This window comes from Muscardinus avellanarius, assembly GCF_963383645.1.
Source record: "Muscardinus avellanarius genome assembly, chromosome: 11".
NCBI lineage: Eukaryota > Metazoa > Chordata > Mammalia > Rodentia > Gliridae > Muscardinus > Muscardinus avellanarius.
This window is the reverse complement of record NC_137797.1, coordinates 22,756,802-22,775,762: the sequence shown is the minus strand read 5'-3', so window position 1 is coordinate 22,775,762 and position 18,961 is coordinate 22,756,802. Positions and strand designations below refer to the sequence as shown.

Here is an 18,961-nt window from a genome sequence, read left to right as displayed (position 1 = left end):
CTATTCAAGTGCCATCTTTTTGATTTGATGAAGAAGTGCATCTTTCTCCAAGTGGGCTTCTGCAAGAGCCATTTTAGCTTTAGCCAGTTCCTGCTTAAGGGATTCATTTTCTTCCATGAGCTGAAAGAATAAATTTAAAATATTAGAGAACTTAATAATTCCCAGAAAATATAGACTGTGTTATATAGTATCCAAAAGTGTGACACTGGACAGCTGTATAATATGGTATAGCCATATTCCCAGTTTTCTAAGAAATCTCCACACTCATCTCCATAGCAGCAGAACTAGTTTGCACTCCCACCAACAGTGTGAAAGAGTTCCTCTTTCCCCATATCCCTGCCAGCATTTGTTATTTGACTTCTTTATGCTTGCCACTCTGATTGGGGTTAGATGGAATCTCAGCATAGTTTTGATTTTCATCTTCCTAAAGACTAATGATGTTGAACATCTTTTCATGTATCTATTGGCCATTTTTAAGTATGCCATTTTTAATACAATCCACATAAAAATAAAAAATAACCTGTTATCTATATGTGTATTATATATTTTTATGTATGTGTTCCCCATGACTTGAGTTCTCCAAGGTGACTCTTCACAGTGTTCAGTCTATGTTCACTGAATAAATGCTATAATGGGGTGAGGGGGAGAACCCTTTAGCCAAGCATGGTGGTGCACACTTGTAATCCCAGCATTTGGGAGGCTCAGACAGGAGGATCAGGGTTGGAGGAAAGCCTTAGCTACTTAGTGAGACCCTGTTTCAAAATAAAGAATAAAAAATAGGGCTGGGAGTATAGCTTGGAGGTAGAATGCCCCTGGATTCCATCTCAGTACTGCAAAAAAAAAAAATTCAGTTCATATCTATTAGATTTTATGACTGGTCATCTTCTGTCATCTGAGTCACTCTTTTGGGTGATCTCATCTACTCTCATGGCTCAACTATCATAGATAGTCTGATCCAACACAGACTGGTCTCCTGAAATCCAGACTCACTTCAGAATACACAATTAGACATTTTGTACTAACTAGACAGCCACCAGATCTCCATTCCCCTCTTTAAAACATAGTTCAAGTACTGTGGCCTCTTAAGAGCCATTTCCTAACCCCTGAGTTTTAGGATACCAAACTAAGGACTCCTGCATTTACACAAATACATTAATAATAATAATAATAATAATAATAATAATATTATTATTATTATTATTATTATTATTATTATTTTGGTGGTACTGGGGTTCCTGGAAGCCCGTCTACCTCCAGACTACACTCCCAGACCTATTTTATATTTTTATTTGGAAACAGGGTCTCAAGCCAGCACGGCTGGCTTCAAACCTGTGCGATCTTCCTCTCTCCGCCTCCCAAGAGCGGGGATTACAAGCGTGCGCCACCACACTGGCAACATTATTTGCTTTTAATTTTAAAGAGTTCTCAAACTTATTTTAGTCCCAGATTAACCATTCCTGCTTTATAGATTAGTGATACTGTTCCCTATACCTTCTCCATTCTCTAGAATGAATAGTGTTTGATGCGATATGTTGTGACTGCCAAGTGCAAACTTTTGAGTTAATAGAAAGGAACAATATACTGCCTAGTTATATAATTCCAGCTCTGAGCTGTCAACCAATAAATCCTTAATGAACAGATGAACTTACACTGTCGTTCTAAAACTGAGAATTAAAATTCTGCCGAACATTTTGTTTATACAGGCAAAAAAATTAGAAGCAACTTGAATGTTAAAAAATGTTAAGAAGATTCAGAAATAATAATATATCCATATATTACTCGGCCATTAAAGTAAATATGAAGCAAATGTAAAATGAAAAAAATGTATGTTAAATGTTAAGTGAAAAGAGTACATTAACTTTAAGAAATGCAAAACATCCAGAGGAGAAATCTCAAAATTACTGACAGCACTGCAAGAAGAGAGAAGGAATTACTGTTTTCTTATCTTGCTCAACAGCATAACTACAATATCTATTACAGTGCCAAGGCACAAGAACAAGCATTTAAATAAGTAAAGAGATACTGCTTTAACTATTAGTACTTAATTATGTTAATCGCTAAAACTGAGTCTGAATTAACTTTCCCATTACCTTTTTTCTATCAGAGAATTCAGGAAAACTAGTTGGCTGAGAAGGCCAAGGAAACTCTGGGCTCGTCTGAATGGCTTGGCTGACACCGTGCTGTTTCTTCGGATCATGCTTTCCACTGATCAACAACACTGAATCACTTTGGACATTTTCTTTCAAATCATTTTCAGTGTTAAGCATATGAGAATCTGATCAAACAAATAAAATACTCAGAATACATTCCAAATACTTGATAAACCTTTAAAAGTTCTTCTGTGAAACACTTTTTATTTTATTTGCGGTACTGGGGATGGAACCCAGGGGCATTCTACCTTCAAAGTATATCCATAACCCTAATTTTTATTCTTTATTTTGAAACAGGGTCTCATTGAGTTGCAAAGGGCCTCACTAAGTAACTGAGGCTGTCCGAGAACCCTGTTCCTACTGTCTCAGCCTCCTAAGTGCTGGGGTTACAAGTTCGCATCACCACGCTCAGCAAAACTAATCTTAAAAAGATATCTCCTTATTTATATCATTATATATACACATATATACAAGTATATATGTATATCCCTATTAGTATGAGGACAGTATTATGAGATAAAAATAAGAAAAAAATCAGTAAAATAAAAAGTTGATTCTTTGAGAAGATAAAAAAAATGAATAAAGATAAGCCTTTAGTTAGACTGACTAAAATTAAAAAATTACATGAATCAGAAGTAAAAGAGGGAGCCAGGCATGGTGGCGCATGCTTGTAATCCCAGCATTTGGGAGGCTGAGACAGGAGGACCCAGATTTGCGGACAGCCTCAGCTACTTAGTGAGGCCATTTGCCACTCAGTGAGACCCTGTTTAAAAATATAGAATAAAAAAGAGGGCTGGGGGTATAGCTTGGAGGTAGAATGCCCCTGGGTTCCATCCCCAGTATTGTTAAAAAAAAAAAAAAGAAGAAGAAGCAAAAGAGGGAACATTACCATCAACCTTACAGAAATAAAGGCATAATTATGCCAACAAATTAGATAACTAAGATGAAATAAATTCCGAGGAAGACACAAACTACCCAAATGAACTCAAGAGGACAATACAAATAGACATATACAGCTGGCAAAGAGAGAGTCAATCACTAATTAAAAACTACCCACAAAGAAAAGCTGAGGCTCAGATGGCTTCAGTGGTGAATTCTTAAACAACAATAGCCGTCAAGTGTGTTGGCACATACCTGCAATCCCAGTACCTGAGAAGCTGAGACAAGAAGAGTGGAGGTTTGAGGCCAGCCTCAGCAACTTAGTGAGATAGTTTCAAAATAAAATAGGGCCAGGGGTATAAATCAGAGGTAGAATGACCACGGGTCATTCTATCCCCAATATCACAAATAATAATAATAACAATGACAACTAGTAGTAGTAGTAGTAGTAGTAGTAGTAGTAGTATAGCAACTTAACAAGACCCTGTTTCAACATTTAAAAAAGGACAGGAATGTGGTAGAATGCTTGCCTAGCATGCATAAGAACAAGAATTCAATCCTTATAAAACAACAACAAAGAAATAATACCTAATCTTTGTAAGTTTTATAAAAATTTCCCAAAAAAGATTATGAGCACTTCCAGACTTCTTTTCTGAAGCCAGTTTTATCAAAGCCAAATAAATCACAAAAAACTATGATCAATAAACTTAAAAATTCATATTCTTAATAAAACACAAGCAATCTGAATCCAGTAATATATAAACATTATTTATAGTGAAACTGATCCCAGAAGGAAAAGGTTAGCATAAAAAACAATTAATGCAAAATATTATATCAACAGAAGAAAAATAAAAGCCAAATCATCATCTCCATAGATGCAGAAAAAGCATTTGACACAAATCCAATACCTTTACATGATAAAAACAATCAACTGGAATATAAGGGAGCTTTCTCAATCTGATAAAGGGCATCTATGAACACCCCATAGCTAACAGCATATTATCATGAAAAGACTGGATACTTTTCTTCTTTGCCTAAATCAGAAACAAGTGTATCTGTTCTTATCATATCAATGTTGTCCTAGAGGTTTTAGCCATAGCAACTGAGCAAGAGAAAGAAATAAAAGGCATCTGATTAGAAAGAAAGAAATAAAACTCTCTCTATTCACAGATGACAGGATCTTTTATACAGAAAAAAGCTAATGAATCAACTAAGAAACTATTAGAACTTAAGAATGAATTCATCAAGATTGTAAGATACAAAATCAATATAAAAGTAAATTTCAATTACATATACTATAATAAGGAATAATCTTAAAATGAAATTAAGAAAATAATCCATTTAAAGTATCTTCAAAAAGAATATACACAAGATCCTGGTTCTATCCCCAGCAGGGCCAAATACAAAACAAATTATTTGTTGAATTGTTCAAGGAACTAAGATGATCTAAATAGAAAAAATTCCCATGCCCATGGATTGGAAAACTTAATATTAGACAGAAATGTTCCCCTAAATTGATTTACAGCTTTAACACAATCTCTATCGGAATTCAAACTGCTTCTTTAACGAAATTATTAAGCCAATTTAAAAATTCATATGGAATTGCAAGGGACCCAGAAAAGTCCAAATAATTCTGGAAAAATACAACGTTGGAAGACCCAATGTCCCAATTTCAGTTTCTTCCAAAGCAAGATGGTAATCAAAACATGTGGTACTGTCATAAGGACAGATATATAGATGAACGGAATGGGATGGGGAAGCCAAAAATAAGCCATGTGTCTACTGTCATTACCTATACACCAAATTAAAAAAAAAATAAACTCAAATGTATTATTCTGAGTTAAAGAGCTTAATTTAAAACCTAAATCTTTAAAACTCTTAAAATATCGGGTTTGTAAATCTTCATGATCTCAGATTGGCACTAGTTTGAGATAGGATGTCCAAAGCAAAAAGCAAGAAAAGAAAAAAAGCCCACATAATCCTAGGTGTATTGGGGGACTGTTCAGAGCTACTACACTGCCTTTAAAGGTAATTAACAAGAGATGACTTTGTATAACATAAATGCATACAAATGCAAACATTTTGTCTTTTTCACCTAAAGTATTAGGTTATCTAAGTAGCCAAATTTCACTGGAGCAAAAAGGAAATTGAAGTGTATCTTTGTTATTTTCTGAAAAATTATTTGAAGTTTCTCCTTAAGGTCTTTACTGAAAAATGGATAATTGTTTTTAAAACTTTCCTCGGAAGTGTGAGCTACTGTGATAATCAGCAAAAAGGTATAAAACCATGAATTCTTTAAAGAAAGACTTTAATCACATCTAGAACCACTGTAAAGTACAGCTTAGAATATATTAAACAAAAAGGAAGGCGTGAAGAGGAAAAATATTAGGCAAGTTGCCATTATCACCAGCAAACACCTTAATATAATTTTTAAAACAGCAACTAATGAATGTCGATCCTTCCTAAGTAAAATTTACTTTGAGAAGAGAAAAATGTAGCGTATCTTGAAATTTCTTAAAGAACTACTTGAGAAAGGATATTCAAATCATTCCCAGTGGCCTTCTAAAATTCTAAACAGAGCATGGTGTTACAACATGGTGGCACATGCTTGTAATCCCAGCATTTGGGAGGCTGAGAGAGAAGGATCACGGTTCACGGACAGCCTCAGCTACTTAGTGAGGCCCTTGGCAACTCAGTGAGACCTTGTTTCAAAATAAAGAATTTTTTTAAAAATAGGGCTGGAGGTGAAGCTCGAAGGTAGAATGCCCCTGAGTTCCATTCCCCGTACCGCAAAAAAAAAAAAAAAAAAAAAAAAGGCAAAATAAAATAAGATCCTAAGCAAATAAAGTTACTGTTAGATATTTATCATATCTGACATATTAGTAAATCAGTGATAGATTAACATATAAGCTATTATGTGTGGTAAAGTAGGCTATGTGTTACACTAAACATTTCATGTATTCAAGACCCTAATGCAATTAAATTCTACAATATAAGAAAAATGTCATAATCTGCTTCATGACACTGCTTTTAGAAATATACTGAGTTAACCTTGGCGTGGTGGCACACGCTTGTAATCCCTGTGCCTGGGAGGCTGAGAAAGGGTGATTGCACAGGTTCGAAGCCAGCCTCAGCTACTTAGTGAGGCTTTCAGCAACTTACTGAGACCCTGTTTCCAAATAAAGTATAAAATAGGTCTGGGAGTGTAGCCCAGAGGTAGAATGCCCCTGGGTTCCACCCCCAGTACCACCAAAAAGAAAAAAAAAAGAAAAAAGAAAAGAAATATACTGAGTTAAAACAAGAGGACATATATATAAAATAAAGCCTGATTCTTTATGTTAAATCCTTTAAATGCTAATGGAAAACTAAAGTAAATTATCCTGGATATTACACAATATTAATAATCTGAAGAACATGACATACTTTTCCATCATACCATTGAGCTTTGAAAAATACATCTATTATTTAAAACACAAGAGAACTGCTAAATTCAATGTTAAAGAAATAACCAAACAAAATCCCCAAAAGGGATTTCACCTAACTCCAACTAGAATGGCAATCATTCAAAACACAAACAACAACAAATGCTGGCAAGAATGTGGAGAAGTGGGAACTCTAAAACATTGTTGGTGGGATTGCAAATTAGTGCAACCACTTTGGAAAACAGTATGGAGAATCCTCAGAAGAATGAGAACAAATCTACCATTCGATCCAGCAATACCACGTCTGGGTATCTACCCAAAAGAAAGGAAACCAAACTACCAAACTAATGCATGTATATCTATGGTCATAGCTGCACAATTCACCATAGCCAAACTATGGAACCAGCCAAGATGTCCATCAACAGATGAATGGATTACAAAACTGTGGGATATGTACACAATGGAATTTTACTCAGCCATTAAAAAAAAACTCAATTACATCATTTACAGGGAAATGGATGGAACTAGAGGACATTATGCTAAGCAATATAAGTCAGTCACAAAAAATAAGAAATCGGATGCTTTCCCTAATATGTGAAAGCTAAGGTGAAATGGGTCATAGGAGGAACTCTAGATGAAAAGGGAAATACTAGAGAGGAGAAAACAAGACAACCTAAAGGAGGAGAAAGGAGGGAGGAAGAAGGAAATTCTCTAAAACACACAATGTACTTAAACATATCGAAGTCAACCACTAAGCCAAGCAAGGGAAGGAGGGACGGGGAGGGAATGGGGTGGGAACTGGGTAGGGGTTAAATCAGCGATGTATACATGTATGTCCACACAAGTTTTTTACAAAAAAAAAATCTCCAAAAGGAAATAATTTTCATACAAACATATAAGTTCCCTGTACCAGTGAGATTTATTTTTGCCTTTAGCTCAATATCAAATATAGTTATAAGCTTTATATATGCACTTGACTTTATACAATAAATATAGGTGAGAAATATAGGGGGAAATACTAAGGAAGAAATTCAAAGAAACTGAATTTTTAAATTAGTTTTTATCACCAAGTTAAATTTTAATTTTGTATTTCTCTGATAGGTCTATTCAAGTAGATTTTTAAAAACCTGTAATTTAAAAGAACTTTTTGATTTAACAAATACTAATTATTTATTAAGTCAGGTACTACATTTGGTGATGTGAAAAAACACCAAGAAAGATTATTTAGAATGATATTTTAAAGCAGGGTAATGTGTTACAAATAACCAAATTTTACTCTCCCTTGCCAATAATTCTCCAAGAATTATGTTGTCAAAATAATTATTTTATTTTCTACTACAGTTTTGTTGCTGTTTTTTTAAACAGGATCCCACTGAGTTGCAAAGGGTCTTGCATAAGTAACTAAGGCTGTCTGCGAACCGCTATCCTCTGGTTTGGGATCCTCAGATCTCCACCTCCCAAATGCTGGGATTACAACCATGTACCACTACGCTTGGCCTACAGTTTTGTGTTAATGACACGCTCTGTTGCACAGAAATTAGAAAAATGGCTTGCATGAATACTATGTTTTAAAATCTATGGAACTTTTTTTTGAGACTTTATATGTTTCATGGGTACTTGAAATTTCCTGTTTGTCAAATCCAAAGATAAGAGACAGGTACTTTGTTTGTAATCCTAGTACTTGGGAGGCTGAGATAGGAGGATTGCACAGGTTCAAAGCCAAGCTCAGCTACTTAGTGAGGCTCTCAGGAACTTAGACCGTTTCCAATAAAATATAAAAATAGGTTTGGGAGTATAGCCCAGAGGTAGAAAGTTTCTGGGTTCCATCTCCAGTACCACCAAACAAACAAACAAACAAACAAACAAAAAATGATTAAGAATGTTATTCAAATTCTCCATAATCAAAATAGTTTTTGAGCTGGGCGTGGTGGTGCACACTTGTCATCCTAGGACCACCCTCGGTACCACAACCTGCAACTCTCCTGTCTATTCTTCCCAAGTATTGTCCTCCTCCTCCTCCTCCTCTCCCCCCCCCCCAGTACTTAGGGTGGAACCCAGGGGCATTCGACCTCTGAACTATACTCCTAGCCCTATTTTATATTTTTTATTTTGTTCTTAGCTTATTTTTTTAAAGGGGGTTCTTTTTTTTTTTTTTTTTTAACTTTCTTGGAACTAGGAATCGAACTCAAGAGTGCCACACCTGCAAAGCAGGCGCTTTGCCACTGAGCTACATCCTGGCACCTATATTCTTTATTTTGAAACAGGGTCGCACTGAATTGCAAAGGGCCTCACTAAGTAGCTGATGTTGTCCCCAAACCACGATTCTACTTTATCAGCCTCCCAAATGCTGGGATTATAAGTGTGCACCACCACGCCCGGCTGTGCCTGGCTTCTTAGTGGGTGCGTGTATGCCTGCGTGCATGTCTCCTTATTTTCAGTGTTCCTGTATCATTTTGTTTTGGGGAAATATCTTCTATGTAGCATATAATAGAAGTCTGTTTTCAACTGTATCTTAGAGTCTTTTTAGTAAGAAAATTTGAACCGTTCATATGTATTCTGATGACTTAATTCCTGTCATTTAATTTAATGTCTGCTCTTTAGCCATCCTTTCCTTTTTTTCTTATCTTTTCTTGGATTGATTGGATATTTTTGGTCTAGTTTTTTCTGCACCCTAATGGTTCAAAAGTTATTATTTTTCATTATTTGAGGTTAATAAGTATATATTAATACTCATTATTTAAACTTATATTGTTCTATCAAAGTAAAATGCTATCTTCCCCCTAAAAAATGACAAAATTTCTTTTAGATCCCTAATACTCTTTTCCTCCCCTGCAATCTCTCATGTGGTATCTGGAATTTTAGTTGCACACTAAAACACCAAACAAAACAAAAGCTACAGAGAGAGAGAGAGAGAGAGAGAGAGAGAGAGAGAGAGAGAGAGAGAGAGAAAGAAAGAGGGGGAGGGAGGGAGGGAGGGAGGGAGAGAGAGAGAGAGAGAGAAAGGGGGAGGGAGGGAGGGAGGGAGGGAGGGAGGGAGGGAGAGAGAGGGGGGGGGAGGGAGGGAGGGAGGGAGAGAGAGAGAGAGAGAGAGAGAGGAAGGGAGGGAGGGAGGGAGGGAGGAGAGAGAGAGAGAGAGAGAGAGAGAGAGAGAGAGAGAGAGAGAGAGAGAGAGGAGGAAGAGAAGGGGGTGGGGGACAGAGACAGAGACAGACACTGAGACTGAACCCAGGGGCATTCTATCTCTGAACTACACTCCCAGCCCTTACTTTTTTTCTTGAAGCAGGATCCTGCTAAATTGCAGAGGCTAGCCTCGAATTTGAGATCTTCTGCTCTCAGTCTCCCAAGTACTGGGGTTATAGTCATCTGTCACTGTACCCAGCCTCAATATTTTCTATTCAATCAGCTAGAAAATGTTTCTAGCTTACAATTATAAATACTAATTGGCCCTGTTTTCTTATATGTTTGAGAATTAGAAGAGGTATATTTATCCCACTTTCTTGACAGTGGATGCTGTTTCTTCATTGTAGCTGAACTCTAATGGTTGTGGAAGGAAAGGGAGTTGTGCTACTTGGGAGACATATGAATTAATCAACCAAACATGGGATCACTCCTTTCCTGGAGTTTAGCAGCTAAAGAATTAACCCTTAGCCAATATGCAAACCCTACTGGAATCTCCTACTAGGTAGGAACACAGGTGAATATCTCAAAAAACAGTGCTCAGACTCTACTGTTCAGGGGTCCCATTTTAATCCCAGTGTGTTGTTAGGGAAATTTCTCTTGATTCTGAGGAGAAACTTCCCTAGAGAATTCTCCTCCACTCTCTTTGTGGCATTTCTCACCTCTTCCTTGGGAACAAGGCATGACTCATCTGATTGGTGAGTTTAGAAAAAAGAAACTATTTATGTGTGGTTCAATCTCTTCTCATTTTGGTATAAATACCTTTGCCTCCAAAAAGGGCACATTCTGTTCTGCTTTTCCTATAAAACAGACATGAAGTTTTGGAAGCTAAAACATTAGGAAGAAAGCGCTGTGCAGCAAGCATATCTCTTCACAGACTTAGGTTATGTTCTCCATCTGAGCTATGACCAGGAATGAAGCTGATGTTTGGATCTCGGTTCACCTCGCTCTTGTGTCTCAGAATCTGCAGCTGGTTCCAAACTGCAGAAAGAACGACGAGCGCTAAGTGTTCTTCACACAACACTCTGACCTCAGCAACAATTCTCTCCTTCATGAGTTCATGGGCACATACCATCTACTTTTGCCTCTCTAGTTTGCTCCCTGGTTGAGTTTTTTGAACAACATCTGACCCTTAATGGTACTGAATTCATGTTTAGAAATACTGTAAATAACATTATTCTTCTTTTTCCATGTTCATTTCATCAGGTTTTTGAACAATTAAATTAATGCCTGTGTCAGTCACTCATGTTTCACCCTGAACAAGCTACTAAAATAGCGAGGAGGACATCTGAGTCTACTGACACATGCTTGTTCTGCTACTCCACATTCCTTAACAGGATGCAAGGTTATTACATTACACACCTTAAATCCTGTTCGAGTGAACACACGAGCATTAAAAGAGAACTAAATACCTAGCAATAAACTGTAAGAAACTTATGTACCGAAAAGTAAGAACGCTAAAACCTATAAGACCTCACATCAATGTGTAAAGAAAGCTATACTGAAAAGAAGTTTGAGATATCTTTGGAAGGATGCATAAAATTTACACAGGGGATGAGCAATTCTTATGAGGAATAACAGGGCGAAGAAGAACATGGAGATGCAAGGCAACTTCCACTGCAAGGAGTACAGCAGGGCAAGGGGAGAGGATACACAAAACAACAACGGGAAGTAAAGCTAAGAAGAGTTCAAGTAAGAGTGACATAGGAAGATCAAGAGTTGTGTAGGAGCCGGGCGTGGTGGCGCACACCTGTGATCCCAGCGCTTGGGAGGCTGAGACAGGAGGAATGCACAGGTTTGCCAGCCTCAGCTACTAAGTGAGGCCCTGTTTCCAAATAAAGTATAAAATAGGTCTGAGAGTGTGGTCCAGAGGTAGAAAGCCCCTGGGTTCCACCCCTAGTACCACCACCACCAAAAAAAAAAAGTCATGTAAGACCACAAAAGGCTCTCACGCTTTCATTCAAAACATACTTGTTGAACAAGTATTAGGCCAACTATTGATGAGTTGTGTCTAGGGTCTGTATATAGATGACATTTAATTACAATGTACCCAAAGTGTCCCTCAGTCTCTGCTACTGCAGAGTAGTAAATATTGAGTGAAATGAAATAATCAGCACATAAATAAACTTTAAAGTCTGGGGTATTCATTGACATTATTCCCCATATTACCTCTGATATGAAACGAGCCGTCATCATTTCTCTCTACCACAAGGTGATCGATGTGCACAGTCACAGGAGTTGGTTCAAGGGTCGTGGTACTACTCCGAGGACTATCATCCTATAGGAAAGAGAAATCCGATTGGCATGTTCTTATTAAAGTAAATAATACAATTAAAATAATCACTTAAACACTACTTCAGCAATCACTTTAATGACTTAGAAATACATCTACACATGCTTTATTTGATATAACAAAAAACTTCCAGCTCTATTTTGACATTAATTTCTAAGGGGTTCTATTCCATTCACCATGAAGACCAACAAACTCATTTTAATCAGCACTGACAGAGTATATCTTACAGAGAATGCATTTTACTTGGATATGAATCAAATCCCAACTAGACAACATGAACATTTTTAACATGAAAACATAAAATTAACTTTTAACATACTTTTAAATTTATTTTTGTGTTAGAAACTTCTATCTTCATTGGCATGACTGTTGCAACTGTTTCATCTTCCAAAAAGTGTTGGATATTCATAAGAGAAGATATAAGAAACTCAGTGCTAAAGTTTTCGATGTGGCATTGCAGAAATCCATTTTTTTCTGCAAGCAAAGAATGTATTACAGCACTGGGCCCACTTTCAAACCTCAGAGAAATCTCAGGAGAGGATTTGGAATACACTGCAGCTTTCTGATTGGCACCTAAGGAAAATGAATATTAAAAAATCATAATTTTGTAAAGCTCCAAAAAAATCACTATTATTTATCATTAAGAGGTTATAGTCATTTTTATACTAAAGTACTAATAGATAAAATGGTTTTAATATTTACTGTGGAGGGTGGTACTGGGGATTGAACCCAGGGGCACTCTTACACTAAGCTAGACCCCTGGCCCTTTTTTTTTTTTTATTTTTGAAACATGGTGTCACTAAGTTGCTGAGACTGGCCACAGTCTGGGATTCTCCTGTCTCAGCCTCCCAAGTACTGGGATTACAGACGTGTGCCACCATGCCTTGCTTTATTTGCTCCTAATTTAAATGACATTGTATACTGCATATAAAATACACAATATACACTATAAATCTAATTTTTCTAGGCAATTTTCTACTACAATAAATGGATAAGTAAACAGAGAAGACATTAAAATGTTTCTATTAGAAGACAAATCTAAAACTGAAATTATTTTAAATTATATATGTAGAAATATATTTAACAGAAGTACCTATATATAGAAAGCTTTGAGTTTATGGAAATATAATACTCAAGTTTAAGGGATTTTTTAAATTTCAATAAAACTCTAATAGATATCTAATTTTTAAGAATTTACTAGTGATATCACTAAAGTAAATATTTATGGTTTGACACTCATGGTAACTATTTTGCTTATTTCTTTTCCTCCAAAATAAATAGGAGGCAACATGCACACCGTATAATAGGATAAAATAATAGGGGAAAAGAATAGAAGTAAAAAGATGAAGACAGATGGTAAGGTTAATAGTCTCAAATTCATTATTTAAATATTTGTGCTCAAAGTGGACCAAAAATAAGTTTCTTGGAAATAAAGTAAAAAATATGATCAGTTTCATAATTCGTGAAACCCATGAGAAAAAACAAATGTTGTTCTGGAAAGGCAAAGCCATTTCTGTTTCTAAGGCATAGAAGTTATTTATCCCAAGGATCCTCATAAGAAGACTCCACTAATTAAATTTATAATGGAAAAACATTTTATTTTTCCTCAGCATGGCTGTGAGTAGTCTTACTGGGGACAAAGGTATCCGCAATTATAAGGGAGAAGTTGCAAGAATTAAAGCTGAGCCGGGCATGGCGGCTCACGCTTGTAATCCCAGCATTCGGGAGGCTGAGACCGGAGGACCACGGTTCACAGACAGCCTCAGCTACTTAGTGAGGCCCTTCACAACTTCATGAGACCCTGTTTCTACAAAATAAAAAGACTAAAAAATAGGGCTGGGGGTGTAGCGTGGAGGTACAATGCCCCTGGGTTCCATCCCCAGTACGGCAGAAAATAAATTAATTCATTAATAAATTAAAGATGTGTATATTTATGCACCATGGATACATCTTCACATGCAAATTGAAGTGGAAAGTTGTTCTTGAAATTTCATTTCGGGCATAGAGTTATATTTGATTAATACTACTATTATTTATTAACATTCAAAATAAATAAATGAAATAATACATCAAATATAATTCTTTAAAACCTCAGATAGTTTAATTTTTTAAAAAGTAAAAGCAATAGCCATAAATTGATAATGCTGAATGTTCTTTCCTATATCAAGAAAAACAACAACTGCTAACTTGTTAAGATTTTTTTCTAAACATTCTAAACAGGGTCTTGCTGGGTCGGCTGAGAGTCTTGCTATTGCTGAGTCTGTCCTCCAGCCTGTGCTCCTCCTATCTCAGCCTCCCAAGTACTGGGACGTAGGTGTGCACCACCAAACCCAGCTAACTTGCTGCTAAATTAGTAGTGAGAGAAATTCACAACCAACTACTTAGTTAATGTGATTCTCCTCTGCCTTTCCTCTCTCTACGCAGACATATCTACAATTACCTACGTACCCACACACATACACTCGCTCAAAGGAGTTGAAAGCCATATTCAAACAAAAAAAGAGTATTTTGGTGGGGCTTTTTGTGTAGTTCAGTGGTAGAGTACTTGCTTAGCATGTATGAAGCCTTGGATTTGATCCCCAGCACCACAGGGAAAAAGAAAGAAAAAGAAAAAGTGTTTTAGAGCAGAGATAAAATCAAAACAAATACTTTGTTAGTCAAAATCACTCCTGTCTACTATCTCTTGTGCTCTGGGACTAGTATGCCATGTCTCTCTAGGAAAGGAATCCAAGATCCACATTCTATAGAAAAAGCAATGAAATTAAAAAAACGTTAACTTTGCAATATTCATGTGATGTCAGATTGATGGTAGTGTATAAAACCTGTAGGCTGAACAGTATCTTTGTTAATACGGCTTATTATTCTTTGAAATGTGCAAGCTCACAAGCTCAACTACTTGGTGATGCTCTTCTTTTTCCTTTACTCTTTTTTTTCTTTTTTTTTTTTGGTGGTACCGGGGTTCCTGGAAGCCCTTCTACCTCCGGGCTACACTCCCAGACCTATTTTTTATAATTTTTTATTTGGAAACAGGGTCTCCTAAGCCAGCGTGCACGGCTGGCTTCGAACCTGCGCGATCCTCCTGTCTCTGCCTCCCAAGCGCGGGGATTACAAGCGTGCACCACCACGCCCGGCTTTCCTTTACTCTTACCCCTTTCTTTTCTTTCTTATCTTCAAAAAAAACCAACTGAAACAGTTGGAGAAAAATAAGGTAGTAGCAAACACAGTATAACCCACACATACAAGGTATTCTCAAATCATTTATTCAGTTAGAAACAAATAGCATATGGTATTAAGGTGAACCATAAATGTAAATAATAAAATAAATTGTATAACTGGAAATAATCTAAGGGTACAATCCGAAAAGAATATGTGTTGGATACAGAACAAATTCAAGATTTTAAAATTTTATTTCAAATCATTTGTTTTGTCTTTTATCTACTAAAAAACTTTTTCAAAAACAAACTACTTGGCGTCCTCCAGTTTGCATATTATTAAGATTTACACTTGCTAATATGCAAGTCCTGTTCTTTTGTTTTGTTTTGATCAAATGTATTACAAACCACAAGGCCTAACAGAAAAAAGCCAAATGCCAAAAAAAATTACATAAAGTATTTTATGTGGAAAATATTTTTTAAAAATCTTACCAACTGGCCGATTACAGAGGTAATGCCGAAGACGGACATTGCCTAACTGATCTGGTGTCACCTGGTGCACTTGAAGGCAGATTTCGGTATCTTCTCCTCGGATGCCAACTTCCCCATTAATCCCGGTGATTTTAAACACCACGACTGACATCTATCAGTGATTAAATACATAATATGAGCATACCAAGTAATTAAGAATAAGGTTTAAAAATGATTTTAAAAATTACTATTAACCACTAAAAATATAATTATGACCTATCAAACCAAAACTGTACATGTGACCTACAGAATATGGTTGTTTTATTATATGAGTTGAACACTCTTAATTAAAAAAACAGGAATTCAAATTTTTGAATGACAATATGACACAGGAGAAAAATTACATACCATAAAACTTCTTTTTCTTTTTGTGGGTCTGGGGATGGAACCCGGGGTATTCGACCTCCAAGCCACACCCCCTGCCCTTGTTTTTTTGTTGTTTTTTTGTTGTTGTTGTTTTGGTGGTACTGGGGTTACTGGAAGCCCTTCTACCTCCGGGCTACACTCCCAGACCTATTTTTACATTTTTATTTGGGAACAGGGTCTCCTAAGCCAGCGCGCGCGGCTGGCTTCAAACCTGCGCGATCCTCCTGTCTCCGCCTCCCAAGCGCAGGGATTACAAGCGTGCGCCACCACGCCCAGCTATTTTTTATTCTTTACTTTGAAACCGGTTTCACTGAGCTAAAGTAGCTGAGGCTGTCTGTGAACCACGATCCTCCGGTCTCAGCTTCCCGAATGCTGGGATTTCAAGCATGCGCCACCATGCCCAGCTACCATGAAACTTCTGTTTCATGCAAAAGATTATTAAAAATACTATATAAAACTGCCCTTAGGCTATGTGTACAAGGTATTTATGAAACATAAATGAATTTCCTGTTTACACTTAGGTCCCATCCCCAAGATACCTCATATGTATGCGAGTGTTTCAAAATCCATAAAAATCTGAAATTCAAAACACTTCTAAGAATTTTGAATAAGGAATAGTCAAGTTGTAGTGGCAAACTTTAGTTCTTTTCTTTTTATTCAGCCAACAGAAAATATTTTAGATGATAAAGATTAATTATATAACATTTCCATGTAAAATGGTTTTCACTAAAAGCAGGGCATGATGTATTTTTTGTGTCTTTCACAAATATTTTACTGGGTCAGGAGGGTTTTAAAGAAACAAGTAATCTATTTCATTTGTTAAAAAAAAGACCCTCAGTATAAGGACTACCTACTTTTCTTGCCATCAAACTTTATAAAAGCATTTTTGTGTGTATATATGGTACTAGGGATTGAACCCAGGGTCATTCTACCCACAAACTACATCCCCAGCTCTAATTTATTTATTGTTTTGAAAGTGTCACTAAGTTGCTGAGGGCCTCCCTAAGTTGCTGTGGCTGGCAACAAACCTGTGACCTCCTGTCTTGGCCTCCCAGTTACCGGGAATATTATATGCATGCACCACCATACCCAGCAGAAAGTATTTTTAAAAGAAGCTAAAATGTAGGTCAAAAACAAAGGATAAGACAGACCTGCCCCTCCTCAATATAAATAAGTTTAAAAAAGTGAAACACTAAAAAAAAATTGATTAAGCGAAAAGAAAGTATTTTCAAGAGTAAATGGAACAAGGTAAATCTACCATCTAAGAATTCACTTTATATACTAATGTCTTAAAATGTCAAAATATCAAATATGAAATAAACTCGATGGCATTTCTTTTCACAAAGTCCCTCTAAAATGATTACCAGGTCGTCATGATTTTCTTGAGCACCCTCTGAATTTGTACTAATGGCATCTGGTGAAGTTTCACCATAATTCTGCAGATTTGCACTGGTGTTCGTCCTCTCTGCTGGGCTCTGGTAGCTTGTAGTTGAATTCTTTTTAATTTCTGAAATAATACAAAAATAAATAAACTCAAAACAGTTTTATACATGACCTAGCAATGTTATTTTTATCTAACCAACAGGGATTATCCTTTTAACATAGCCTTGTTTAAAAAAAACATTAAGCAAAGGGTGTGGTGGTGCATGCTTGTAATCCCAGCATTTGGGAGGCTGAGACAGGAGGATCGTGGTTTGCAGACAGCCTCAGCTACTTAGTGAGGCCCTTTGCAACTCAGTGAGACCCTGTTTCAAAATGAAGAATAAAAAAAATAGGACCGGGAGTGTAGCTCAGAGGTAAGATTGTCCCTGGGTTCCATCCCCAGTACCGAAAAAAAAAATTTTTTTTTAATTAAAGAAAATTAGTTTAAGATTAGTTAGCAGCCAGCTATGGTGGTGCACGCTTGTTTAAAAAAAAAAAAAAAAAAAAAAGCCAGGAGTGGTAATCCCCACGCTTGGGAGGCAGAGACAGGAGGATCACACAGGTTCGAAGCCAGCCGTGCTGGCTTAAGAGACTCTGTTTCCAAATAAAATATAAAATAGACCCGGGAGTGCAGCCTGGAGGTAGAAGGGTTCCATCCCCAGTACCACCACCACCCCCAAAAAAAAGTTAGCTGGATGTCTTGGCGCACACTTGTAATCCCAGCATTCAAGAGGCTGAGACAGGAGGACACGGTTTGCGGACAGCCTCAGCTACTAAGTGAGGCCCTCTGCAATTTAGTGAAACCCTGTTTCAAAAATAAAGAATAAAAGCCAGGCGTGGTGGCGCATGCTTTTAATCCCCCTGCTTGGGAGGCTGAGACAGGAGGATTGCATGGGTTCAAAGCCAGCCTCAATTGGCTTAAGAGACCCTGTTCCCAAATAAAAGATAAAATAGGTCTGGGAGTGTAGCCCGGAGGTAGAAGGCCCCTGGGTTCTATCCCCAGTACCACCAAATAAATAAATAAATACATAAATAAATAGATAGATAAATAAGTAAATAAATAAATAAATAAAAATAGGGCTGGGGATGTAGCTTGGAGGTAGAATGCCCCTGGGTTCCATCCCCAGTACCGGGGGGAAAAAAAAAAGTTAGCAAATAATGAGAAATAATTTCCAATAATAAAACGTTAGAAATACTAATGCCCTAAAAAAAAGTCTTCCACTGCCGAACACATGTTTTCTTCACAGCAACTGAGTGCTGGTGTAACTAACAGGTTCGGCTCTATTGTCCCATCTAGTTCCAGCATTTAACACCATGAATTTTTTTTTTTTTCCCCCAGTATTGGGGATTGAGCCCAGGGGCATTCTACCTGGGAGCTACACCTCAGTCCTAATTGTATTTTTTTCCTTTATTTTGAAACAGAGTCTCACTAAGTTGTGAAGGGCCTCGCTAAGCTACTGAGGTTGGCCACAAACCTGCGCTCCTCCTGTCTCAGCCTCCGAGTACTGGGACTGCAAGCCTGCTCCACCATGCCTGGTAACCCCGTAATCACTGTGGTTATCCTCCAAC

The 18,961-nt window shown here is 37.0% G+C and overlaps 1 protein-coding gene across 1 annotated transcript in view; it reads right to left on the bottom strand.

The window, feature by feature from the left end:
- The window catches only part of BLTP3B (bridge-like lipid transfer protein family member 3B), a gene marked incomplete at both ends in the record, with an annotated part of 107,446 nt that continues 88,485 nt past the window's right edge, over positions 1-18,961 (bottom strand). Inside the window, 6 exons of the mRNA XM_080706022.1 lie at positions 1-120; positions 2,091-2,275; positions 11,798-11,906; positions 12,241-12,494; positions 15,566-15,716; positions 17,335-17,477. Of these exons, the coding sequence (XP_080562148.1) occupies positions 1-120; positions 2,091-2,275; positions 11,798-11,906; positions 12,241-12,494; positions 15,566-15,716; positions 17,335-17,477 (962 nt within the window). The remainder of the gene's footprint in view (positions 121-2,090; positions 2,276-11,797; positions 11,907-12,240; positions 12,495-15,565; positions 15,717-17,334; positions 17,478-18,961) is intronic.